The sequence below is a fragment of the Passer domesticus genome, chromosome 9, assembly GCF_036417665.1.
Source record: "Passer domesticus isolate bPasDom1 chromosome 9, bPasDom1.hap1, whole genome shotgun sequence".
Classification (NCBI taxonomy): domain Eukaryota; kingdom Metazoa; phylum Chordata; class Aves; order Passeriformes; family Passeridae; genus Passer; species Passer domesticus.
In genome coordinates, this window is record NC_087482.1 from 16,601,295 (window position 1) to 16,622,797 (window position 21,503).

Here is a 21,503-nt window from a genome sequence, read left to right on the forward strand (position 1 = left end):
CGCAGCCCCGTGCCCGCCCCTCAGGGCCCCGTGCGCAATGGCGGCAGCAGGGGACGAGGAGGCCGCGGGCTGCGGGCAGCGCTGCCGCCCCGCCGGGCCACACGCCGCGGGCGGCTTCAGCAGCAGCACAGGAGCTCTGGGGACACTGGTGCCGCAGCTGGTGACGGGCCGCCGAGCAGCACAATGGCGCGGAGGGCGGTAAGGGAGAGCCTGGGCGTGTGGCCCCTTAAGGAAAAAAGGAGGGCCGTGTTCATCGGTGCCTCCCCTGGGGCAGGAATGGAGGGCCCGAGATGGCGCTCAGAGCCAAGGCCGAGGCAGCTGGGCAGCCTGCCTGGGTCCTACGTAGGAAGGAGATGTCACCAAGACACCCTCCAGCCTGCTCTGGCCCTCTGCTCATTATGGGCTGCGGCCTTCACGGTGGGCAGTGATGTGTGCTTGATTCCAGAGGATGCCATGGGCCGAGTTTCTGCAGCTTGTCAGCTGCATAGGACTCTTACGAGCCTTGGAGAGAGACCCGAGGGGTGGAAATCTGTCAGTGCCTCTTTGCTTGCAGCTGGAAACACCTGGGGCTTAAGTAGTGCTTCAGGGACAACCGTATCAAAGGTGCTCTAGAAGGCTGTCCAAGAGCTTCTGAGCGTAGGTTGCCTGGCACACATAAGTCATGCATATTTATTTGCCAGAAGAGCTGCTCGGTTAAAAGGCCAGCAGTGTTACCTGATATCTGCAGCAACCAAGACATTTGTGTGTGTCCCGTGGCGGTGCCTGATGGTGTCCGAGGACAAGGCAGAGGGAGCTCAGGGGCTCTGGATGACTGCTTGAGGGATCTGGGGCGCATGTGGTATTTTCTTCCCCCACGTGCAGTGAGCCAGACCCAGGAAGGCTCTAGAGGTGAATAGGCGGCAGCCCGGTGTTCCCAGCAACAGTGTGGGAGTTTGACCGTGGGTTACTCTACAGGACAGCAGGCCTGATGGTGGCACATGGGCTACATCTGCCTGAAAGGGAAAAAGGCTCTTGGCTCCAGAGTTAGCAGGGCTCCTTGAGAGAGCTTTAAGTAGCATTGGAAGTGGAAAAGGGAGTAAACCAGGCTGACGGGGGAGATGCGTCAGCACTGCACAGCCATGTTTAGGTGACAGTGGAGGATGGAAGCAGTGCTGCCATCAAAGGTCATGAAAGTGTAGCAGAAGTCATGGGAAAAGCAGGTTTTTGCCACAATTCTTTCAGACAAAAATACTGCCAAAGAAACACTCTTGAATTTGGGCTTTTTACAGCAGCCTTCATCCAGGTCTTCTTCTAGGGAATTTCTGAGGAATAAGACATGAGTGCCTCTGCATTCCCATGCACAATGCTGCCTCCAAAATACTCCAGCCCTTCTCCATTTGGCTCCTTCCATTCCTGTGCAGAAGAAGGAAATTCAGTAGAGGGGAGGTGCAGGAATTCACAGGCAACGTGGGCGTACATTGGGGCCTTCACAGCCATCACTTTGTTCTGAGGTCACAGAGCTCTGTTTGATGTCAGGTTCCAGAGCCCCACTGTGCTCTTCAGTGCTCGCTCTGGGCAACACTGCAGCAGCAGCAGCAGCAGCAGCAGCAGCAGCAGCAGCAGCAGCAGCAGCAGCAGCAGCAGAGTGTTGCTAGCAGGGGGGATCATGGTCCTGAGCCGCTACCTCCTGCTGCTCTTTCTCGTGGCCCTGCCAGCCCAGAATGCCCAGAGTGCTCCAGCAGCTGGGCAGGGAGCAGGTAGGCAGGCAGGGGCCAGCACACAGCCCTGGCTGGCAGCAGCGGGGCCGGGAGCAGGGATGGCTGAGCCAGGAAGGCAGCACGGGGCAGGCAGAGGGGCAGAGGCTCCAGGGGAGGTGTGAGGGGCTGCAGCTGCTTTAGGGTGCAGCATGGAGAGAGCTTCCTAAGGAGCAAGGATGTGGGGAGGGTCGGGTCAGGCCCGGAAGCTCAGCACCAGTTCTCCATCACTCAGCAGTGGCTGTCCGTCCCTCCGCTCTGGGTGTCCAGCCTTCTGGCCCGGCTCCAGGGCTGACCCGCACACAGATCATGTGGGCACGCCACGGCTTTTCCCTTCATGTGGGAGCTGCCAGCTCAGTGTCCCAAGGGCAGCCAGACCCCCCTGCAGCTGTGAGGATGCAGACCTGCTTGAGCGTGCCCTAGCAGTGCCTTCCACATCCAGGCCTTGAGGTGTGCCCATCAGGGCAGTGCACGTGATGGTAACTTCTTGTGGGTGTTTGGTTGTAGTTGTGGACACAGAGAGTGCTCTTTCAGGCCCTGAGCGAGGGGCAGATACCGTGCTGACTCCGAGCTGGTACCTCAAGCGTGAGTAGTCAGTCTGTCCTGCCTTCACAAAAAGGAGCGCCCCTTTTCCCTGTTTTATTCACGAGAAAAATACCGTCATAGGTTAACGTGCTTTTGTAAATCTAACAATAGGGATGAACGATGACAAGGTTCCTGAAGAGTTCCCTGAAGGATTGCCGGATGTTCCAGAGGAGCTCCTGGCAGCCTTGCATGAAGCCCCATCTGGTTAGTATATCCCACTCTGTTAACCCTGGCAGCCGGGAAGCTGAGCTTTTGCTTCCTGTAGGCATGTGCTGTATCCTGGACAGGCAGAAGCACTCAGTCAGAGTCCTGCTGCAGGCCCACTCCATTTCACAGCTCCTGCAGGGAGCCCTAGAGATGGTCCAGCACAGCCTCCGCTCGCAGCTGTTCTTCCAGATGACTGCCAGGGGCTTCTCCAGCTGCTGCTGCAGTTGCAGCATTCCTGGCCAGGGCTGCTCTGTGCAGACATTGGCATCCAGATGTTGGGCAAAGGCCAGTGCTGAATTTGGGTTCGCCACACGCTCAGCACAGCATGGAGGCAGCAATGACATCAGAGCAAGCCTTGGCTGCCCCTTGCGAAGCTCAGGCTCAGGGACGGGTTGAAGCTGGAGTCCAAGGGTGAGGGGGAACCTGAAGGTACTCCTTCTGTGGGTCATTTGGTTAAGTCTTGGCTGGTTTGGGTCTGCACTTCTTGTTGCACTGCAGAAAATCCAGCTGTCGATTCCTCCTGTCTTGGGGGGGACAGCGGCCTCGTCAGCGCCGCTTGCCGGAATGCCCAGGCCATGGTACCGTGCTTGTGCTGAGGGGCAGTGGCTTCTGCTTAATGTGTGCAATGTTTTGTTTTTCTGAAGAGACAGATTCTGAGACTGTGCCGGAGACCTTAGCTGTGGAAGAAAGTGACAGTGTGCCAGGCTCACATGAAAAAAGAGAACCAACAGAGGACACCAGGACACTTGCTGAGCCTGAGGAATATTCAGGTGAGTGCTTGCTAGATGCTGTCTTGGGCAAAGAGCAGCATTTCTGCTGTATCCCTGCAGTGCTCTCCATGGGTGAATTGCAGGTGCCCAGCACGCAGCCCGGGCCTGCAGCCCGGAGGAGTAGATGGGGCAGTGCTGCTCCCTGGCACACACTGGGCTCTTGTGCATGAGAGCTTGATGGGATCCCTCTTGGTCCCTGATGCTAAGACACCAGAGCCAGAGGAAGCCATCTCTGAAGACAACATCAGATGTCAGTTCTGATCCACTAGCAGTGCCAGTCCTTGGGCAGCTGAAGCACACTGTGGGGTTATGCCTAGTGCAGAGCACAAACGCTGACTCTTGCATTGTCTCTTCTCCTGCCAGGGTCATCCGGTGGGCAAAAAGCCCAGACTGCTGGACACTGTGACCCGAGCAAGTACTACATCCTAGTAGGGACAGTAGCAGCCTCAGCTTTGCTTCTGCTTGGGGCAGTGTCTGGCTATCTAGTCATGCATCAGCTGCTGAAGAGAGACAGGTGAGTTATTAATTGCTGCCATTGGCAAGGAAGTCTTTGCAGCATGCAGGAGCGCCCAGGCGGCTCCTAGCAGGGCTCTGAGGAAACTGTGCTCCAAATTCCTATCTGTGAGGAGTCTTCTTGGAAATCTGTTTCTACAGGAGGAGCCAGGAGGACAAAGAGGCAACAGGACAGGACTGGGACTCTTCCTGGGAAAGCTGTGGTCAGCCTAGAGGTGAACCACAGTCAGGAGAAGGAGCAGGAAGCAGCGAGAGAGCCCAAGGCAACGGGTTCAGGGACAGCTGCCGCCTGTTTCCTGAGCTCTTTGCAGCAGAGCTCGCCCAGCTGCACAAGAACATGAGCGCAGACCCGTCACCTCTGCCCACCTGCTCCTTCTGTGCTCTGGCTGACAACACCTCTTCACGGGACCACTGGATTTCCCTGGAGTCACCTCAGCCCACAGCATCCTCTTGGCCCTCCTACCAATACCTGCAGGACTACTATCTGTTAGAGGATGAAGATTAGTGATAGTGATAGATGGTTAGTGATAGTGATAGCCATAAATAGTGATAGTGGTAGTGATTCTTTTAGTGATAGTGATAGGGACACTTGATATTAGAGGGTGGTGGTTGTTTTAATGATAGTGATAGTTAATATTAGAGGATAGTGATGGTTTTAATGATAGCGTTAGTTAATATTAGGGGATAGTGATTGTTTCAATGATAGCGTTACTTGATATTAGAGGAGGGTGATTGTATTAGTGATAGTGATAGTCATAGATAGTGATAGTGGTAGTGATTCTTTTAGTGATAGTGATAGGGATACTTGATATTAGAGGGTGGTGGTTGTTTTAATGATAGTGATAGTTAATATTAGAGGATAGTGATTGTTTTAATGATAGCGTTATTTGATATTAGAGGACAATGATTGTATTAGCGATAGTGATAGTTAATATTGGAGGATGGTGATTGTTTTTGTGATAGTGGTACATTTAGTGATAGTGATACTTGGTATTAGCAGACAATTATTGTTTTCTTGATCTTGATAAATAAATATTTTTCCAAAAGCAGTAAGTTCTTGCCTGGTGTGGCTGTTTCTGTTGGGGTAGAATGCACAGAGCTGGGAGCAGGGCTGGGGCTGTGACAGGAGCTCTGAGAAACTTGCACTGCAGTGCAGGAGCTGCTTGTGCCACCTCAGCCTGCTTTCCCAGCAGTGGCCGTTCACAAAGCTTTCCTGCACCAGCACGGGGACACGCTGGCTAGCAGTGACATGCAGAAACTTCTCTGGGAGCTCATTTGGGATGCTGCCCTGAATCAGGAAGGTCTGGGCAGAGAGGGAAAGATGTTCTGCGAGGGATGGCTGTCCAGCAGTGAGCACATCAAGAGACCCAAGGTGGTGACTTAGGTCGTGGCAGTCCCTCCCCGAAGAGCTTCAAGAGAGGAGCATCAAGGAGCAGAAAGCTGGAGCCGGGCTGTGTGAGAGGGGAAGGAATGTCCTATCAATCACAGGAGCCTTCTTAAAAATTAGATGGATAACAGCGACTATAATTATAATAAAAATTACAGTCTTGTTTCACGCAGTATGGGAAAAAAGCCCAGAGCTGGAATAGAACAGAGAACTTTTGTGGAGGATTTTGTGAACAGCTAGCTAGTTGACAAAGGTCACACTGATATAATACCGTTAGTTAAGCAAGAAGGAGATGAGGATAGGAGTCAGCGGACAGTGTCCAAACCTGGCAAGGGCACTGAGCCCTTGGTGCCACATCAGGATGGGGGAGAGGATGGTTAGTTAGAAATATGAAGAAAAGATGTGGACAGCTGCAACATAGTAGCCACAAGAATGCTAAGGTAGGTGTAGTTAGCTGATAAGTAACTAACCAATAATGAGCTCACCTTTTGCAATATGTATTGGCCTCATTAACACCAATATAAATGTATGTGCCTACCAATAAAGTTTTGAGATTTGCTGATCACTCATATTGAGTGCCGCATTTCTTCCGCCGATTACCACAAACGTTGATGTGATCTTTTGCTTGAGCGAGTGTGGCAGATGCAGGCTCATTTATTCCTGTTTTTGGACTTGACTTAACTTTTAGTTCAGGGAGATTAAGACTCAGGCAATATAGATGGGGGTATTTCCTGCTGGATTTCTCAAGTGATGGAATGTAGGAAGGCCTTCCAGGTGGAAAGAAGTGACGGAGTGCCTGTCTCAGATGAAGAAAGCGAGGCACTGCAAGAAACCAGCATGCCAGGGAACTGCTGTCCTGGGCTCACGAGTCCGACTGACGGTGGTCCTGCAGGCCTTTGCCCATGCCTGCTCCAGCTGGGCCATCTGCAGCCAAAGCTGGAGGTGTGAGTGCAGCAAAGCTGCTGTCCAAGGAACGCAGCACAGCTGCTGTTGAGGCTGACTGTTGCCTGCAGTGTGTGGGGAGGATATTGCCGGCAGCAATTGCCCGAGAGATGCTTGAAGGCATCTCTGGACAGTGGGCTTTTGGGGGGGTCCTTCTACTTCTTGCTCGGGCGGTAAAGACTGTCCCAAGACAATGCTCTTCCCTTTGAAGTGATGAAGAGGAACCACTGAGCTCCTCACCCTTGTTCCTCTCCTCTGCTCTCCACAGCAGCTCCAGCTGCGCCTCTGCGCTGTCTCTCATGGGCCTCTCTGAGATAGCAGCAGCTCTGAGATAGCCACCTCCTGAGAGGGCAGCCCAAGGCTCTGTTCAGAAGAGAGCTGTGCCTCAAGCCTTGAAGCAAGCCTCACAAACTCTTCTCATATAGACACCCACACTTGCAGCCTTCCAGATGCACAACTGAGAGCTGTGGGACATATGCACGCTCATGCCCTGCAGTGCCCTTTCTGAAATGCCTCGGCTGCTTCTGAGGGAGCTGACATGCCACTGCAGCAGCAAAAGAGCTCTGGATTCAATGGGGTCCGGCAAAAAGCGTGCCTGGCATTTGCCTTGTGTGTTGCTCTGTCCAGTGGCCAGTGCCTTGGTTTGCCACCTCATCCCTGCTCTCTGCCACTGGGGCCGGGAGGGGCGGGCCCGGGGCTGTGGGGCTGTGCCGGCCCCGCTTCCCGGGCCGCAGCTCCAGCTGCCGCCGCTGCCTGGGAGCGGCCCCGCTCCGGCGCGAGGGCCGAGGCGCCGGTGTCGGGCCCCATTGGCCGCTGTCGTGTCGCCGCAGGAGAGCTCCCCGCCGTGTCCCGGCTGCAGAGAGCGGCTGCCGGGGCGGTTCGCCTGGGAGTCTGAAGCGAGCATGGCCCAGGCAGCGGAGCCGAGAAATAGAGACCGAAGAGACAGGGGCAGGAAGCAGAATGGAGAGACAAGGGGAGCAAAAGAGGGCCAGGGAACGGGGCTGGAGCTGCGGGAAGGGGCAGCAGGGACAGAGGAAGAGACGCAGAATGAGCAGGAGGGAGCAGGAGAGAGCGAACGCTGGGCTGGGGCGGGATGGAGACTGTTGAAGAAGCTTTGCAGGGACAACAAAATAGAGAGCGAGTGGCAAAGAACAGGGCTATAGCGGGCAAGCAAGGGACTGGCAATTGGCTAGAGCAACACACAAGGAGAAGCCCAGGGGCAGTTTTTGTATGCACTCCAGTAAACCCCGAGGTGTTTTCCTGCTGCAGTGGTCGCTGCCAGCCAGCGGCAGCAGCTGGGGCTGAGGCCCGGCAAGCGGGGCCGGCACAGCCCCGCAGCCCCGTGCCCGCCCCTCAGGGCCCCGTGCACAATGGCGGCAGCAGGGGACGAGGAGGCCGCGGGCTGCGGGCAGCGCTGCCGCCCCGCCGGGCCACACGCCGCGGGCGGCTTCAGCAGCAGCACAGGAGCTCTGGGGACACTGGTGCCGCAGCTGGTGACGGGCCGCCGAGCAGCACAGTGGCGCGGAGGGCGGTAAGGGAGAGCCTGGGCGTGTGGCCCCTTAAGGAAAAAAGGAGGGCCGTGTTCATCGGTGCCTCCCCTGGGGCAGGAATGGAGGGCCCGAGATGGCGCTCAGAGCCAAGGCCGAGGCAGCTGGGCAGCCTGCCTGGGTCCTACGTAGGAAGGAGATGTCACCAAGACACCCTCCAGCCTGCTCTGGCCCTCTGCTCATTATGGGCTGCGGCCTTCACGGTGGGCAGTGATGTGTGCTTGATTCCAGAGGATGCCATGGGCCGAGTTTCTGCAGCTTGTCAGCTGCATAGGACTCTTACGAGCCTTGGAGAGAGACCCGAGGGGTGGAAATCTGTCAGTGCCTCTTTGCTTGCAGCTGGAAACACCTGGGGCTTAAGTGGTGCTTCAGGGACAACCGTACCAAAGGTGCTCTAGAAGGCTGTCCAAGAGCTTCTGAGCGTAGGTTGCCTGGCACACATAAGTCATGCACATTTATTTGCCAGAAGAGCTGCTCGGCTAAAAGGCCAGCAGTGTTACCTGATATCTGCAGCAACCAAGACATTTGTGTGTGTCCCATGGCGGTGCCTGATGGTGTCCGAGGACAAGGCAGAGGGAGCTCAGGGGCTCTGGATGACTGCTTGAGGGATCTGGGGCGCATGTGGTATTTTCTTCCCCCACGTGCAGTGAGCCAGACCCAGGAAGGCTCTAGAGGTGAATAGGCGGCAGCCCGGTGTTCCCAGCAACAGTGTGGGAGTTTGACCGTGGGTTACTCTACAGGACAGCAGGCCTGATGGTGGCACATGGGCTACATCTGCCTGAAAGGGAAAAAGGCTCTTGGCTCCAGAGTTAGCAGGGCTCCTTGAGAGAGCTTTAAGTAGCATTGGAAGTGGAAAAGGGAGTAAACCAGGCTGACGGGGGAGATGCGTCAGCACTGCACAGCCATGTTTGGGTGACAGTGGAGGATGGAAGCAGTGCTGCCATCAAAGGTCATGAAAGTGTAGCAGAAGTCATGGGAAAAGCAGGTTTTTGCCACAATTCTTTCAGACAAAAATACTACCAAAGAAACACTCTTGAATTTGGCTTTTTACAGCAGCCTTCATCCAGGTCTTCTTCTAGGGAATTTCTGAGGAATAAGACATGAGTGCCTCTGCATTCCCATGCACAATGCTGCCTCCAAAATACTCCAGCCCTTCTCCATTTGGCTCCTTCCATTCCTGTGCAGAAGAAGGAAATTCAGTAGAGGGGAGGTGCAGGAATTCACAGGCAACGTGGGCGTACATTGGGGCCTTCACAGCCATCACTTTGTTCTGAGGTCACAGAGCTCTGTTTGATGTCAGGTTCCAGAGCCCCACTGTGCTCTTCAGTGCTCGCTCTGGGCAACACTGCAGCAGCAGCAGCAGCAGCAGCAGAGTGTTGCTAGCAGGGGGGATCATGGTCCTGAGCCGCTACCTCCTGCTGCTCTTTCTCGTGGCCCTGCCAGCCCAGAATGCCCAGAGTGCTCCAGCAGCTGGGCAGGGAGCAGGTAGGCAGGCAGGGGCCAGCACACAGCCCTGGCTGGCAGCAGCGGGGCCGGGAGCAGGGATGGCTGAGCCAGGAAGGCAGCACGGGGCAGGCAGAGGGGCAGAGGCTCCAGGGGAGGTGTGAGGGGCTGCAGCTGCTTTAGGGTGCAGCATGGAGAGAGCTTCCTAAGGAGCAAGGATGTGGGGAGGGTCGGGTCAGGCCCGGAAGCTCAGCACCAGTTCTCCATCACTCAGCAGTGGCTGTCCGTCCCTCCGCTCTGGGTGTCCAGCCTTCTGGCCCGGCTCCAGGGCTGACCCGCACACAGATCATGTGGGCACGCCACGGCTTTTCCCTTCATGTGGGAGCTGCCAGCTCAGTGTCCCAAGGGCAGCCAGACCCCCCTGCAGCTGTGAGGATGCAGACCTGCTTGAGCGTGCCCTAGCAGTGCCTTCCACATCCAGGCCTTGAGGTGTGCCCATCAGGGCAGTGCACGTGATGGTAACTTCTTGTGGGTGTTTGGTTGTAGTTGTGGACACAGAGAGTGCTCTTTCAGGCCCTGAGCGAGGGGCAGATACCGTGCTGACTCCGAGCTGGTACCTCAAGCGTGAGTAGTCAGTCTGTCCTGCCTTCACAAAAAGGAGCGCCCCTTTTCCCTGTTTTATTCACGAGAAAAATACCGTCATAGGTTAACGTGCTTTTGTAAATCTAACAATAGGGATGAACGATGACAAGGTTCCTGAAGAGTTCCCTGAAGGATTGCCGGATGTTCCAGAGGAGCTCCTGGCAGCCTTGCATGAAGCCCCATCTGGTTAGTATATCCCACTCTGTTAACCCTGGCAGCCGGGAAGCTGAGCTTTTGCTTCCTGTAGGCATGTGCTGTATCCTGGACAGGCAGAAGCACTCAGTCAGAGTCCTGCTGCAGGCCCACTCCATTTCACAGCTCCTGCAGGGAGCCCTAGAGATGGTCCAGCACAGCCTCCGCTCGCAGCTGTTCTTCCAGATGACTGCCAGGGGCTTCTCCAGCTGCTGCTGCAGTTGCAGCATTCCTGGCCAGGGCTGCTCTGTGCAGACATTGGCATCCAGATGTTGGGCAAAGGCCAGTGCTGAATTTGGGTTCGCCACACGCTCAGCACAGCATGGAGGCAGCAATGACATCAGAGCAAGCCTTGGCTGCCCCTTGCGAAGCTCAGGCTCAGGGACGGGTTGAAGCTGGAGTCCAAGGGTGAGGGGGAACCTGAAGGTACTCCTTCTGTGGGTCATTTGGTTAAGTCTTGGCTGGTTTGGGTCTGCACTTCTTGTTGCACTGCAGAAAATCCAGCTGTCGATTCCTTCTGTCTTGGGGGGGACAGCGGCCTCGTCAACGCCGCTTGCCGGAATGCCCAGGCCATGGTACCGTGCTTGTGCTGAGGGGCAGTGGCTTCTGCTTAATGTGTGCAATGTTTTGTTTTTCTGAAGAGACAGATTCTGAGACTGTGCCGGAGACCTTAGCTGTGGAAGAAAGTGACAGTGTGCCAGGCTCACATGAAAAAAGAGAACCAACAGAGGACACCAGGACACTTGCTGAGCCTGAGGAATATTCAGGTGAGTGCTTGCTAGATGCTGTCTTGGGCAAAGAGCAGCATTTCTGCTGTATCCCTGCAGTGCTCTCCATGGGTGAATTGCAGGTGCCCAGCACGCAGCCCGGGCCTGCAGCCCGGAGGAGTAGATGGGGCAGTGCTGCTCCCTGGCACACACTGGGCTCTTGTGCATGAGAGCTTGATGGGATCCCTCTTGGTCCCTGATGCTAAGACACCAGAGCCAGAGGAAGCCATCTCTGAAGACAACATCAGATGTCAGTTCTGATCCACTAGCAGTGCCAGTCCTTGGGCAGCTGAAGCACACTGTGGGGTTATGCCTAGTGCAGAGCACAAACGCTGACTCTTGCATTGTCTCTTCTCCTGCCAGGGTCATCCGGTGGGCAAAAAGCCCAGACTGCTGGACACTGTGACCCGAGCAAGTACTACATCCTAGTAGGGACAGTAGCAGCCTCAGCTTTGCTTCTGCTTGGGGCAGTGTCTGGCTATCTAGTCATGCATCAGCTGCTGAAGAGAGACAGGTGAGTTATTAATTGCTGCCATTGGCAAGGAAGTCTTTGCAGCATGCAGGAGCGCCCAGGCGGCTCCTAGCAGGGCTCTGAGGAAACTGTGCTCCAAATTCCTATCTGTGAGGAGTCTTCTTGGAAATCTGTTTCTACAGGAGGAGCCAGGAGGACAAAGAGGCAACAGGACAGGACTGGGACTCTTCCTGGGAAAGCTGTGGTCAGCCTAGAGGTGAACCACAGTCAGGAGAAGGAGCAGGAAGCAGCGAGAGAGCCCAAGGCAACGGGTTCAGGGACAGCTGCCGCCTGTTTCCTGAGCTCTTTGCAGCAGAGCTCGCCCAGCTGCACAAGAACATGAGCGCAGACCCGTCACCTCTGCCCACCTGCTCCTTCTGTGCTCTGGCTGACAACACCTCTTCACGGGACCACTGGATTTCCCTGGAGTCACCTCAGCCCACAGCATCCTCTTGGCCCTCCTACCAATACCTGCAGGACTACTATCTGTTAGAGGATGAAGATTAGTGATAGTGATAGATGGTTAGTGATAGTGATAGCCATAAATAGTGATAGTGGTAGTGATTCTTTTAGTGATAGTGATAGGGACACTTGATATTAGAGGGTGGTGGTTGTTTTAATGATAGTGATAGTTAATATTAGAGGATAGTGATGGTTTTAATGATAGCGTTAGTTAATATTAGGGGATAGTGATTGTTTCAATGATAGCGTTACTTGATATTAGAGGAGGGTGATTGTATTAGTGATAGTGATAGTCATAGATAGTGATAGTGGTAGTGATTCTTTTAGTGATAGTGATAGGGATACTTGATATTAGAGGGTGGTGGTTGTTTTAATGATAGTGATAGTTAATATTAGAGGATAGTGATTGTTTTAATGATAGCGTTATTTGATATTAGAGGACAATGATTGTATTAGCGATAGTGATAGTTAATATTGGAGGATGGTGATTGTTTTTGTGATAGTGGTACATTTAGTGATAGTGATACTTGGTATTAGCAGACAATTATTGTTTTCTTGATCTTGATAAATAAATATTTTTCCAAAAGCAGTAAGTTCTTGCCTGGTGTGGCTGTTTCTGTTGGGGTAGAATGCACAGAGCTGGGAGCAGGGCTGGGGCTGTGACAGGAGCTCTGAGAAACTTGCACTGCAGTGCAGGAGCTGCTTGTGCCACCTCAGCCTGCTTTCCCAGCAGTGGCCGTTCACAAAGCTTTCCTGCACCAGCACGGGGACACGCTGGCTAGCAGTGACATGCAGAAACTTCTCTGGGAGCTCATTTGGGATGCTGCCCTGAATCAGGAAGGTCTGGGCAGAGAGGGAAAGATGTTCTGCGAGGGATGGCTGTCCAGCAGTGAGCACATCAAGAGACCCAAGGTGGTGACTTAGGTCGTGGCAGTCCCTCCCCGAAGAGCTTCAAGAGAGGAGCATCAAGGAGCAGAAAGCTGGAGCCGGGCTGTGTGAGAGGGGAAGGAATGTCCTATCAATCACAGGAGCCTTCTTAAAAATTAGATGGATAACAGCGACTATAATTATAATAAAAATTACAGTCTTGTTTCACGCAGTATGGGAAAAAAGCCCAGAGCTGGAATAGAACAGAGAACTTTTGTGGAGGATTTTGTGAACAGCTAGCTAGTTGACAAAGGTCACACTGATATAATACCGTTAGTTAAGCAAGAAGGAGATGAGGATAGGAGTCAGCGGACAGTGTCCAAACCTGGCAAGGGCACTGAGCCCTTGGTGCCACATCAGGATGGGGGAGAGGATGGTTAGTTAGAAATATGAAGAAAAGATGTGGACAGCTGCAACATAGTAGCCACAAGAATGCTAAGGTAGGTGTAGTTAGCTGATAAGTAACTAACCAATAATGAGCTCACCTTTTGCAATATGTATTGGCCTCATTAACACCAATATAAATGTATGTGCCTACCAATAAAGTTTTGAGATTTGCTGATCACTCATATTGAGTGCCGCATTTCTTCCGCCGATTACCACAAACGTTGATGTGATCTTTTGCTTGAGCGAGTGTGGCAGATGCAGGCTCATTTATTCCTGTTTTTGGACTTGACTTAACTTTTAGTTCAGGGAGATTAAGACTCAGGCAATATAGATGGGGGTATTTCCTGCTGGATTTCTCAAGTGATGGAATGTAGGAAGGCCTTCCAGGTGGAAAGAAGTGACGGAGTGCCTGTCTCAGATGAAGAAAGCGAGGCACTGCAAGAAACCAGCATGCCAGGGAACTGCTGTCCTGGGCTCACGAGTCCGACTGACGGTGGTCCTGCAGGCCTTTGCCCATGCCTGCTCCAGCTGGGCCATCTGCAGCCAAAGCTGGAGGTGTGAGTGCAGCAAAGCTGCTGTCCAAGGAACGCAGCACAGCTGCTGTTGAGGCTGACTGTTGCCTGCAGTGTGTGGGGAGGATATTGCCGGCAGCAATTGCCCGAGAGATGCTTGAAGGCATCTCTGGACAGTGGGCTTTTGGGGGGGTCCTTCTACTTCTTGCTCGGGCGGTAAAGACTGTCCCAAGACAATGCTCTTCCCTTTGAAGTGATGAAGAGGAACCACTGAGCTCCTCACCCTTGTTCCTCTCCTCTGCTCTCCACAGCAGCTCCAGCTGCGCCTCTGCGCTGTCTCTCATGGGCCTCTCTGAGATAGCAGCAGCTCTGAGATAGCCACCTCCTGAGAGGGCAGCCCAAGGCTCTGTTCAGAAGAGAGCTGTGCCTCAAGCCTTGAAGCAAGCCTCACAAACTCTTCTCATATAGACACCCACACTTGCAGCCTTCCAGATGCACAACTGAGAGCTGTGGGACATATGCACGCTCATGCCCTGCAGTGCCCTTTCTGAAATGCCTCGGCTGCTTCTGAGGGAGCTGACATGCCACTGCAGCAGCAAAAGAGCTCTGGATTCAATGGGGTCCGGCAAAAAGCGTGCCTGGCATTTGCCTTGTGTGTTGCTCTGTCCAGTGGCCAGTGCCTTGGTTTGCCACCTCATCCCTGCTCTCTGCCACTGGGGCCGGGAGGGGCGGGCCCGGGGCTGTGGGGCTGTGCCGGCCCCGCTTCCCGGGCCGCAGCTCCAGCTGCCGCCGCTGCCTGGGAGCGGCCCCGCTCCGGCGCGAGGGCCGAGGCGCCGGTGTCGGGCCCCATTGGCCGCTGTCGTGTCGCCGCAGGAGAGCTCCCCGCCGTGTCCCGGCTGCAGAGAGCGGCTGCCGGGGCGGTTCGCCTGGGAGTCTGAAGCGAGCATGGCCCAGGCAGCGGAGCCGAGAAATAGAGACCGAAGAGACAGGGGCAGGAAGCAGAATGGAGAGACAAGGGGAGCAAAAGAGGGCCAGGGAACGGGGCTGGAGCTGCGGGAAGGGGCAGCAGGGACAGAGGAAGAGACGCAGAATGAGCAGGAGGGAGCAGGAGAGAGCGAACGCTGGGCTGGGGCGGGATGGAGACTGTTGAAGAAGCTTTGCAGGGACAACAAAATAGAGAGCGAGTGGCAAAGAACAGGGCTATAGCGGGCAAGCAAGGGACTGGCAATTGGCTAGAGCAACACACAAGGAGAAGCCCAGGGGCAGTTTTTGTATGCACTCCAGTAAACCCCGAGGTGTTTTCCTGCTGCAGTGGTCGCTGCCAGCCAGCGGCAGCAGCTGGGGCTGAGGCCCGGCAAGCGGGGCCGGCACAGCCCCGCAGCCCCGTGCCCGCCCCTCAGGGCCCCGTGCACAATGGCGGCAGCAGGGGACGAGGAGGCCGCGGGCTGCGGGCAGCGCTGCCGCCCCGCCGGGCCACACGCCGCGGGCGGCTTCAGCAGCAGCACAGGAGCTCTGGGGACACTGGTGCCGCAGCTGGTGACGGGCCGCCGAGCAGCACAGTGGCGCGGAGGGCGGTAAGGGAGAGCCTGGGCGTGTGGCCCCTTAAGGAAAAAAGGAGGGCCGTGTTCATCGGTGCCTCCCCTGGGGCAGGAATGGAGGGCCCGAGATGGCGCTCAGAGCCAAGGCCGAGGCAGCTGGGCAGCCTGCCTGGGTCCTACGTAGGAAGGAGATGTCACCAAGACACCCTCCAGCCTGCTCTGGCCCTCTGCTCATTATGGGCTGCGGCCTTCACGGTGGGCAGTGATGTGTGCTTGATTCCAGAGGATGCCATGGGCCGAGTTTCTGCAGCTTGTCAGCTGCATAGGACTCTTACGAGCCTTGGAGAGAGACCCGAGGGGTGGAAATCTGTCAGTGCCTCTTTGCTTGCAGCTGGAAACACCTGGGGCTTAAGTGGTGCTTCAGGGACAACCGTACCAAAGGTGCTCTAGAAGGCTGTCCAAGAGCTTCTGAGCGTAGGTTGCCTGGCACACATAAGTCATGCACATTTATTTGCCAGAAGAGCTGCTCGGCTAAAAGGCCAGCAGTGTTACCTGATATCTGCAGCAACCAAGACATTTGTGTGTGTCCCATGGCGGTGCCTGATGGTGTCCGAGGACAAGGCAGAGGGAGCTCAGGGGCTCTGGATGACTGCTTGAGGGATCTGGGGCGCATGTGGTATTTTCTTCCCCCACGTGCAGTGAGCCAGACCCAGGAAGGCTCTAGAGGTGAATAGGCGGCAGCCCGGTGTTCCCAGCAACAGTGTGGGAGTTTGACCGTGGGTTACTCTACAGGACAGCAGGCCTGATGGTGGCACATGGGCTACATCTGCCTGAAAGGGAAAAAGGCTCTTGGCTCCAGAGTTAGCAGGGCTCCTTGAGAGAGCTTTAAGTAGCATTGGAAGTGGAAAAGGGAGTAAACCAGGCTGACGGGGGAGATGCGTCAGCACTGCACAGCCATGTTTGGGTGACAGTGGAGGATGGAAGCAGTGCTGCCATCAAAGGTCATGAAAGTGTAGCAGAAGTCATGGGAAAAGCAGGTTTTTGCCACAATTCTTTCAGACAAAAATACTACCAAAGAAACACTCTTGAATTTGGCTTTTTACAGCAGCCTTCATCCAGGTCTTCTTCTAGGGAATTTCTGAGGAATAAGACATGAGTGCCTCTGCATTCCCATGCACAATGCTGCCTCCAAAATACTCCAGCCCTTCTCCATTTGGCTCCTTCCATTCCTGTGCAGAAGAAGGAAATTCAGTAGAGGGGAGGTGCAGGAATTCACAGGCAACGTGGGCGTACATTGGGGCCTTCACAGCCATCACTTTGTTCTGAGGTCACAGAGCTCTGTTTGATGTCAGGTTCCAGAGCCCCACTGTGCTCTTCAGTGCTCGCTCTGGGCAACACTGCAGCAGCAGCAGCAGCAGCAGCAGAGTGTTGCTAGCAGGGGGGATCATGGTCCTGAGCCGCTACCTCCTGCTGCTCTTTCTCGTGGCCCTGCCAGCCCAGAATGCCCAGAGTGCTCCAGCAGCTGGGCAGGGAGCAGGTAGGCAGGCAGGGGCCAGCACACAGCCCTGGCTGGCAGCAGCGGGGCCGGGAGCAGGGATGGCTGAGCCAGGAAGGCAGCACGGGGCAGGCAGAGGGGCAGAGGCTCCAGGGGAGGTGTGAGGGGCTGCAGCTGCTTTAGGGTGCAGCATGGAGAGAGCTTCCTAAGGAGCAAGGATGTGGGGAGGGTCGGGTCAGGCCCGGAAGCTCAGCACCAGTTCTCCATCACTCAGCAGTGGCTGTCCGTCCCTCCGCTCTGGGTGTCCAGCCTTCTGGCCCGGCTCCAGGGCTGACCCGCACACAGATCATGTGGGCACGCCACGGCTTTTCCCTTCATGTGGGAGCTGCCAGCTCAGTGTCCCAAGGGCAGCCAGACCCCCCTGCAGCTGTGAGGATGCAGACCTGCTTGAGCGTGCCCTAGCAGTGCCTTCCACATCCAGGCCTTGAGGTGTGCCCATCAGGGCAGTGCACGTGATGGTAACTTCTTGTGGGTGTTTGGTTGTAGTTGTGGACACAGAGAGTGCTCTTTCAGGCCCTGAGCGAGGGGCAGATACCGTGCTGACTCCGAGCTGGTACCTCAAGCGTGAGTAGTCAGTCTGTCCTGCCTTCACAAAAAGGAGCGCCCCTTTTCCCTGTTTTATTCACGAGAAAAATACCGTCATAGGTTAACGTGCTTTTGTAAATCTAACAATAGGGATGAACGATGACAAGGTTCCTGAAGAGTTCCCTGAAGGATTGCCGGATGTTCCAGAGGAGCTCCTGGCAGCCTTGCATGAAGCCCCATCTGGTTAGTATATCCCACTCTGTTAACCCTGGCAGCCGGGAAGCTGAGCTTTTGCTTCCTGTAGGCATGTGCTGTATCCTGGACAGGCAGAAGCACTCAGTCAGAGTCCTGCTGCAGGCCCACTCCATTTCACAGCTCCTGCAGGGAGCCCTAGAGATGGTCCAGCACAGCCTCCGCTCGCAGCTGTTCTTCCAGATGACTGCCAGGGGCTTCTCCAGCTGCTGCTGCAGTTGCAGCATTCCTGGCCAGGGCTGCTCTGTGCAGACATTGGCATCCAGATGTTGGGCAAAGGCCAGTGCTGAATTTGGGTTCGCCACACGCTCAGCACAGCATGGAGGCAGCAATGACATCAGAGCAAGCCTTGGCTGCCCCTTGCGAAGCTCAGGCTCAGGGACGGGTTGAAGCTGGAGTCCAAGGGTGAGGGGGAACCTGAAGGTACTCCTTCTGTGGGTCATTTGGTTAAGTCTTGGCTGGTTTGGGTCTGCACTTCTTGTTGCACTGCAGAAAATCCAGCTGTCGATTCCTTCTGTCTTGGGGGGGACAGCGGCCTCGTCAACGCCGCTTGCCGGAATGCCCAGGCCATGGTACCGTGCTTGTGCTGAGGGGCAGTGGCTTCTGCTTAATGTGTGCAATGTTTTGTTTTTCTGAAGAGACAGATTCTGAGACTGTGCCGGAGACCTTAGCTGTGGAAGAAAGTGACAGTGTGCCAGGCTCACATGAAAAAAGAGAACCAACAGAGGACACCAGGACACTTGCTGAGCCTGAGGAATATTCAGGTGAGTGCTTGCTAGATGCTGTCTTGGGCAAAGAGCAGCATTTCTGCTGTATCCCTGCAGTGCTCTCCATGGGTGAATTGCAGGTGCCCAGCACGCAGCCCGGGCCTGCAGCCCGGAGGAGTAGATGGGGCAGTGCTGCTCCCTGGCACACACTGGGCTCTTGTGCATGAGAGCTTGATGGGATCCCTCTTGGTCCCTGATGCTAAGACACCAGAGCCAGAGGAAGCCATCTCTGAAGACAACATCAGATGTCAGTTCTGATCCACTAGCAGTGCCAGTCCTTGGGCAGCTGAAGCACACTGTGGGGTTATGCCTAGTGCAGAGCACAAACGCTGACTCTTGCATTGTCTCTTCTCCTGCCAGGGTCATCCGGTGGGCAAAAAGCCCAGACTGCTGGACACTGTGACCCGAGCAAGTACTACATCCTAGTAGGGACAGTAGCAGCCTCAGCTTTGCTTCTGCTTGGGGCAGTGTCTGGCTATCTAGTCATGCATCAGCTGCTGAAGAGAGACAGGTGAGTTATTAATTGCTGCCATTGGCAAGGAAGTCTTTGCAGCATGCAGGAGCGCCCAGGCGGCTCCTAGCAGGGCTCTGAGGAAACTGTGCTCCAAATTCCTATCTGTGAGGAGTCTTCTTGGAAATCTGTTTCTACAGGAGGAGCCAGGAGGACAAAGAGGCAACAGGACAGGACTGGGACTCTTCCTGGGAAAGCTGTGGTCAGCCTAGAGGTGAACCACAGTCAGGAGAAGGAGCAGGAAGCAGCGAGAGAGCCCAAGGCAACGGGTTCAGGGACAGCTGCCGCCTGTTTCCTGAGCTCTTTGCAGCAGAGCTCGCCCAGCTGCACAAGAACATGAGCGCAGACCCGTCACCTCTGCCCACCTGCTCCTTCTGTGCTCTGGCTGACAACACCTCTTCACGGGACCACTGGATTTCCCTGGAGTCACCTCAGCCCACAGCATCCTCTTGGCCCTCCTACCAATACCTGCAGGACTACTATCTGTTAGAGGATGAAGATTAGTGATAGTGATAGATGGTTAGTGATAGTGATAGCCATAAATAGTGATAGTGGTAGTGATTCTTTTAGTGATAGTGATAGGGACACTTGATATTAGAGGGTGGTGGTTGTTTTAATGATAGTGATAGTTAATATTAGAGGATAGTGATGGTTTTAATGATAGCGTTAGTTAATATTAGGGGATAGTGATTGTTTCAATGATAGCGTTACTTGATATTAGAGGAGGGTGATTGTATTAGTGATAGTGATAGTCATAGATAGTGATAGTGGTAGTGATTCTTTTAGTGATAGTGATAGGGATACTTGATATTAGAGGGTGGTGGTTGTTTTAATGATAGTGATAGTTAATATTAGAGGATAGTGATTGTTTTAATGATAGCGTTATTTGATATTAGAGGACAATGATTGTATTAGCGATAGTGATAGTTAATATTGGAGGATGGTGATTGTTTTTGTGATAGTGGTACATTTAGTGATAGTGATACTTGGTATTAGCAGACAATTATTGTTTTCTTGATCTTGATAAATAAATATTTTTCCAAAAGCAGTAAGTTCTTGCCTGGTGTGGCTGTTTCTGTTGGGGTAGAATGCACAGAGCTGGGAGCAGGGCTGGGGCTGTGACAGGAGCTCTGAGAAACTTGCACTGCAGTGCAGGAGCTGCTTGTGCCACCTCAGCCTGCTTTCCCAGCAGTGGCCGTTCACAAAGCTTTCCTGCACCAGCACGGGGACACGCTGGCTAGCAGTGACATGCAGAAACTTCTCTGGGAGCTCATTTGGGATGCTGCCCTGAATCAGGAAGGTCTGGGCAGAGAGGGAAAGATGTTCTGCGAGGGATGGCTGTCCAGCAGTGAGCACATCAAGAGACCCAAGGTGGTGACTTAGGTCGTGGCAGTCCCTCCCCGAAGAGCTTCAAGAGAGGAGCATCAAGGAGCAGAAAGCTGGAGCCGGGCTGTGTGAGAGGGGAAGGAATGTCCTATCAATCACAGGAGCCTTCTTAAAAATTAGATGGATAACAGCGACTATAATTATAATAAAAATTACAGTCTTGTTTCACGCAGTATGGGAAAAAAGCCCAGAGCTGGAATAGAACAGAGAACTTTTGTGGAGGATTTTGTGAACAGCTAGCTAGTTGACAAAGGTCACACTGATATAATACCGTTAGTTAAGCAAGAAGGAGATGAGGATAGGAGTCAGCGGACAGTGTCCAAACCTGGCAAGGGCACTGAGCCCTTGGTGCCACATCAGGATGGGGGAGAGGATGGTTAGTTAGAAATATGAAGAAAAGATGTGGACAGCTGCAACATAGTAGCCACAAGAATGCTAAGGTAGGTGTAGTTAGCTGATAAGTAACTAACCAATAATGAGCTCACCTTTTGCAATATGTATTGGCCTCATTAACACCAATATAAATGTATGTGCCTACCAATAAAGTTTTGAGATTTGCTGATCACTCATATTGAGTGCCGCATTTCTTCCGCCGATTACCACAAACGTTGATGTGATCTTTTGCTTGAGCGAGTGTGGCAGATGCAGGCTCATTTATTCCTGTTTTTGGACTTGACTTAACTTTTAGTTCAGGGAGATTAAGACTCAGGCAATATAGATGGGGGTATTTCCTGCTGGATTTCTCAAGTGATGGAATGTAGGAAGGCCTTCCAGGTGGAAAGAAGTGACGGAGTGCCTGTCTCAGATGAAGAAAGCGAGGCACTGCAAGAAACCAGCATGCCAGGGAACTGCTGTCCTGGGCTCACGAGTCCGACTGACGGTGGTCCTGCAGGCCTTTGCCCATGCCTGCTCCAGCTGGGCCATCTGCAGCCAAAGCTGGAGGTGTGAGTGCAGCAAAGCTGCTGTCCAAGGAACGCAGCACAGCTGCTGTTGAGGCTGACTGTTGCCTGCAGTGTGTGGGGAGGATATTGCCGGCAGCAATTGCCCGAGAGATGCTTGAAGGCATCTCTGGACAGTGGGCTTTTGGGGGGGTCCTTCTACTTCTTGCTCGGGCGGTAAAGACTGTCCCAAGACAATGCTCTTCCCTTTGAAGTGATGAAGAGGAACCACTGAGCTCCTCACCCTTGTTCCTCTCCTCTGCTCTCCACAGCAGCTCCAGCTGCGCCTCTGCGCTGTCTCTCATGGGCCTCTCTGAGATAGCAGCAGCTCTGAGATAGCCACCTCCTGAGAGGGCAGCCCAAGGCTCTGTTCAGAAGAGAGCTGTGCCTCAAGCCTTGAAGCAAGCCTCACAAACTCTTCTCATATAGACACCCACACTTGCAGCCTTCCAGATGCACAACTGAGAGCTGTGGGACATATGCACGCTCATGCCCTGCAGTGCC

The 21,503-nt window shown here is 54.2% G+C and overlaps 3 protein-coding genes across 3 annotated transcripts; all 3 read left to right on the plus strand.

Annotated features, from left to right (window-relative positions):
• Nucleotides 1-2,079: 2,079 nt before the first annotated feature.
• Nucleotides 2,080-4,861, plus strand: LOC135307240 (uncharacterized). Its single transcript, XM_064431822.1, has 5 exons — nt 2,080-2,318; nt 2,430-2,522; nt 3,170-3,295; nt 3,659-3,809; nt 3,950-4,861. The coding sequence occupies exons 1-5, from the start codon at nt 2,210-2,212 to the stop codon at nt 4,311-4,313; spliced, it is 843 nt and encodes a 280-aa protein (XP_064287892.1). The 5' UTR covers nt 2,080-2,209; the 3' UTR covers nt 4,314-4,861.
• Nucleotides 4,862-9,512: 4,651 nt separating this feature from the next.
• LOC135307241 (uncharacterized) lies at nt 9,513-12,294 on the plus strand. The gene is made up of 5 exons (XM_064431823.1): nt 9,513-9,751; nt 9,863-9,955; nt 10,603-10,728; nt 11,092-11,242; nt 11,383-12,294. The coding sequence occupies exons 1-5, from the start codon at nt 9,643-9,645 to the stop codon at nt 11,744-11,746; spliced, it is 843 nt and encodes a 280-aa protein (XP_064287893.1). The 5' UTR covers nt 9,513-9,642; the 3' UTR covers nt 11,747-12,294.
• A 4,651-nt stretch (nt 12,295-16,945) lies between these two features.
• LOC135307242 (uncharacterized) lies at nt 16,946-19,727 on the plus strand. Its single transcript, XM_064431824.1, has 5 exons — nt 16,946-17,184; nt 17,296-17,388; nt 18,036-18,161; nt 18,525-18,675; nt 18,816-19,727. The coding sequence occupies exons 1-5, from the start codon at nt 17,076-17,078 to the stop codon at nt 19,177-19,179; spliced, it is 843 nt and encodes a 280-aa protein (XP_064287894.1). The 5' UTR covers nt 16,946-17,075; the 3' UTR covers nt 19,180-19,727.
• The last annotated feature ends 1,776 nt before the right edge of the window (nt 19,728-21,503 follow it).